Consider the following 4,954-nt stretch of genomic DNA (forward strand, 5'->3'; position numbering starts at 1 on the left):
GCTGGAAGATAAATTAGGCAGAGCTGTGGAAGACATTGGCATAAGAAGAGACTTTATGAACAAAGCCTCAGTAGCACGGGAACTAGCAGAAAGAAACAACAAGTGGGATCTCATCTTATTAAAAAGCTTCTGCACTGCAAAAGAAACCATCAACAGAACTAAGAGACAATCTACTATGTGGGAAAAACTTTTTACCAGCTGCTCCTCAGAACAAGGACTATTATCTAGAATATATAAAGAACTCAAAGCAATCACCCCCCAAATATAAAGACCCAATTCAAAAATGGGCATCTGAAATGAACAGACACTTCTCAAAGAAATAAAAGCAGCAAGTAAATATATGAAAAATTGTTCCACATCACTGGTCATTCTAGAGATGCAGATGAAACCAAAACTGAGATTCCACCTCACCCCACCAAGAATGGCTTCTATCAAGAAATCACACGATTACAAATGTTGGCAGGGTTGTGGGGAGAAAGGAACACTCTTCCATTGTTTGTGGGAGTGCAGACTGGTGCTACCACTATGGAAGGCAATATGGAGATATCTCAAAGAACTTGGATTAGAGATTCCATTTGACCCAGTCATCCCTCTGTTGGGTATCTTTCCAAAAGAATTAAAAGTATCATACCACAGTGATAAATGTGCACCCACGTTTATAGTGGCACAGTGGTAATAGCTAAAACTTGGAAACAGCCCCCCTGCCCATCAGGTGGAAACTGGATTAAGAAGATGTGGTTTTCTATAAAACGGAATACTACTCAGCCATAAAGAATGAGAAAATAGATTCATTCATAGGTAAATGGGTACATTTTGAGGATATACTCCGAAGTGAAATAAATAAGTCACACATATGCAAGTATCAAATAGTTTCTCTGGTGTGATAAACTAAAAGAGTACTCAAGATCCTAACGGGACTATTAGCAATGTGAAATAGGAAGAAAAGGACCAAAGGTTTAGGGACAGTGAGAATGGTAGGGAAAGGGGAATAAGAGAAAAGGAAAAAAATATGACAAAATGTAAAAATGGAGTTAAATTGTTTGAAGGTGGGAAGGAGAGGTGGGGATGAAGAGAGGTGGGGAAAAGGTGAAAAAATGAGAACTAAGACCTGGCATGTAAAGGTACAAGATCCCAGTAATGAATGTAACTGTACTGTCTACATAGAATGTACCAATAAATTCAATTTAAATTTTAAAAAATAGAAATGGAGGGAAGGAAGATTGAAACGTGAAGTAAAGGATCCTATTTCAAAATAAAAGAAAATTAATATAATTGCATGAGATAACAAAAACTATATGGAAAAATCAGAGTAAAGGAGAAAAGAGAAAAATAAAATCACGGGGCTGGGGATGTTGGTCAGTTGTGCAGTATCTGTCTGGAAAGTGTGAGGCCCTGAGTTCAATTCTCAATACAGAAAAAAAAGTGAAAAAGACATTTCACATTTTTTGAGTTCTCTACATATTCTATATATTTATCCTTTATCAGAATCATAGGCAGAAGAGGTTTACTTCCACTCATTGCTTTGTCTCTTCATTTTGCTTATACCTTTGGTGTGTAGAAGATATTAATTTGATATAAGCCTGTCAATTATTGATATTATTTCATGTGCTTCTGGAGTCCTATCTAGGAAAGTCATCATCTGTGTATGAGTTACTTTTCTCTCCTTGCTTAGACAAAATTCTAAACATGAAAAGTTAAGGGAGGAAAGGTTTACTTGGCTTACAGTTCATTGAGGTTTAAGTTCAAAATTGACTGGCTCCAGTGCAGGATGGTTTGGTAGAGGAGAAACAGTTTACCTCAGGCAGAAGATAGCAAAACAGCAAGAGGCTTTAACATCTTTCTGGCACTTTTATCTCATCCAGACTACCAGGTACAGGCTGATGCCAAACCAGTCACTCAGCTGTTGTAATAATCACAAACCCTTTAATTCCAGAAGCAAACATTCTAGATTCAGCACATCAGAAAATGTTCCATCTACAACTGCATGAGGCTTTGGGGGGACATCGATACACAAGTCATAACAGTGCCTATGGCTTCAAGTATTTTTTAAATGACCTAGAATCTTTATGAAAGTTAAAAAATCGTGAGATCAAAATATTATACAGACACATAAAATGGTGATAATGCCTTAGAGATCTACAAATGAGTACCTGTACTAAAGTGCAATGAAATTTGTCCATATTAACCCAATTTTATTCTCTAAATTTGTCTTTTAATATGTGAAATTCCATTTAGTAGTGAAACAAGTGATCCAGAATAAGGCCACTGTTTCTTGATGAAAGCAGCATTCAACCACTTCTCCTGTAGTTTTCCAGTTACAACAATAAGAGGGATAAAGTCATTGAAGTATCATTTATATGACCATTATCCATTTCATAAGAGAAGTATTTGCAGGTTTACTCCAAAAAGAGAAGAATTATTAATACACCAAGGAAGGAGCACTCAGTTTCTTGACTCTAAGTTCAAATTGGATCTGATGTTGCCATATCCTGCAGCTATTTGATGTGCTGGTCGTCTTTCCATTACTGTAAAAAGAATTCTGAACCAACTAATTTAAAAATGAAGAAAGCTTTACTTAGGCTCTAAATTTGAGAGTTTTCAGTCTATGGTCAGATAGCTTCACTGCTTTTAGGCTTGTGGAGAGCAAGGACATTTTTCTGAGGAGCCAGTGATAGGCCAAGGATATTCAATACATGGTAGCAGGGAGGCCAAGTGAAATGGTGTTGATTTCCACTATGTCCTTCAAGGCCATGCCTGCATTGAGCTAATTTCTACATAACTGGTACCAGTTCTTAGTGGCACAACAATTTTTCAAGGATCAAATGCTGCAGACGGACCCTTTAACTCATGAGCCTTTGAGGACATTTCAGATTCAAGCTCTAGAACCCAATGATTGGGAGAGCAATCCTACAATGAGTCCATCTCATCGAGGCCTCCATGAAGACCTAATCCTGGACACTAGGTATTGTATTTGTGAAATAGTACTAATGAATAATTATTGCCTTGATTGTCCAAGCTTATTTGTGTAAAGGTTTCTTTTTGTTAGAAGAAATAATGAGGCTCAAAATCCAAAATACTTCAAAAGTATCTCAAAGCACTGACATATAATCTTATATGACTTAGCAAAATAATGACACCTAATAGAGGAGATGCTAATATGAATTCATAAAAATGCATTTGCCTGAGGAAAGTGTCAGTAATTACTTGATTGCACATAACAGTCCAGTTCATTGACATCATGTGGGAGAAAGCAATCATGGCTCTGTCTATGGGACCACACAGAAGCTCATCTCCAGATATCAGTGAAGTTTTCATTCGGTTCACCTACTCCAACATTACCTCTGGGAAAATGATGAATGAACAGTTTTTCAAACTGAGGACTCAATTAATGTTTTTTGTTTAAATGATTCACAGCAATACAATTGATTTTAAAGGTTGAAATTATTTGTCAAAAATAGTAGAATTGAATAATTAAAGGCAAGCACAAAGTACAAGTTGAAACATGGTTAGACATCATATTAGGTGGGCATTTTGGAAGATCTTAGTGACAAGGTGTGAGGCTTCTGTCCAGCCTGTATTCTTCTCATCTTGTGCTATTCTAGAAAGGCTAGCTCAAAGCCCAAGACCCCAGCATATAAAAGGCTTCCAATTAATGAGGCGCCTCAGAACTGTCTTCATTTCTTTGTTCCTCAAACTGTAGATAAAAGGGTTCATCACTTGAGGGACCACAATGTACATCACAGAGGCCATTGCACTCTTATTGGAAGAGTTACTAAATGTAGAACTCAAGTACACACCAAAACCTGTCCCATAGAAAAAGGAAACAACAAAGAGGTGAGACCCACAGGTGGAAAACGCCTTATACCTTCCCCCAACTGATGGCATTCTCAAAATACAGGAGATAATTTTAAAGTAAGAGAAAATAATTCCAATGAGAGGAACACCAAAAAATGTGTTTCCTGCTGAATATATCAGCATGGCATTAATAAAGATATCAGAACAGGCCAGCTTGAGGATCTGAGCAAGGTCACAGAAGAAGTGCGGGATTTCCACATTTGTACAGAAGGACAGTGGCAGTGCCGCCAGACTGTGCAGTAGACCATGGACAATGCTCACGAGCAGGGAGAGTAGAACCAGAAGGACACAGAGGCATGGGTGCATGATGACCGTGTACCTCAAGGGATGACAAATGGCCACATAGCGGTCATAAGCCATGACCAGAAGGAGACAGTTTTCTAAACAGAAAAATACTAATACTAAACAAAGCTGAGAAAAGCAGCCTGTGTAACTGATTCTCTGATCCTCTGTTTGGATGTTCACTAGCATCTTTGGGATAGTGTTCGTGCTTATACAGATGTCAGTGAGGGACAGGTTGGACAGGAAGAAGTACATGGGGGTGTGGAGGTGGGAGTCAGAGCTGATTGCCAGGATGATGATCAGGTTTCCCAGGATGGTGACCAGGTAGATAACCAGGAAAAGGTTGAAGATGAGGGGCTGCAGTTCTGGATCATCTGTCAGGCCCACAAGAAGGAATTCTGAGACAGATGTTTGGTTTTTAAATTTCATGTTGTTGGTGAATCTGTTGAAAAGTTGGGGTAAAAATGAAATGAAACAATGATTTCTGGCTGAGAACCAAAGTCTCATGAGCATGATAGAAATGAAAATTCTTGAAAACATTATGGATGTCTGTTTTATGCACTTTGGGAATAAGAACCAGCATTCCATGGTTAGCATATACTTACTGTGACTTTAATATTTCTGAAATGCTTTTAACTGTGGCTTAAAATAGATAACAAGTAAGAATTCACATTGCAAACTAAGAGAATATTCAGATCTTTCTCTCCCCACTTCTTCCTCTACTTTTCTTCTCTTCTCTGACTACTACTTCCTTTACTGAATATCCATGCTTTTTCATGATGTTGGTAAAACAGGATTAAAATGAAGCATAAGACCT

General features: G+C 37.9%; 1 protein-coding gene across 1 annotated transcript; it reads right to left on the reverse strand.

Moving 5' to 3' along the window:
• Positions 1-3,612: 3,612 nt before the first annotated feature.
• LOC104861089 (olfactory receptor 7G2-like) lies at positions 3,613-4,566 on the reverse strand. The gene has a single exon (XM_010622404.1). The coding sequence runs from the start codon at positions 4,564-4,566 to the stop codon at positions 3,613-3,615; it is 954 nt and encodes a 317-aa protein (XP_010620706.1).
• Between the last annotated feature and the right edge of the window lie 388 nt (positions 4,567-4,954).

The sequence above is a fragment of the Fukomys damarensis genome, unplaced genomic scaffold (genome assembly GCF_012274545.1).
Source record: "Fukomys damarensis isolate Sample0158 unplaced genomic scaffold, DMR_v1.0_HiC HiC_scaffold_30, whole genome shotgun sequence".
Classification (NCBI taxonomy): Eukaryota; Metazoa; Chordata; class Mammalia; order Rodentia; family Bathyergidae; genus Fukomys; species Fukomys damarensis.

Coding starts and splice junctions, on each gene's coding strand:
- LOC104861089 (XM_010622404.1), bottom strand. CDS start 4,566: ATGAAATTTAAAAACCAAACATCTGTCTCAGAATTCCTTCTTGTGGGC.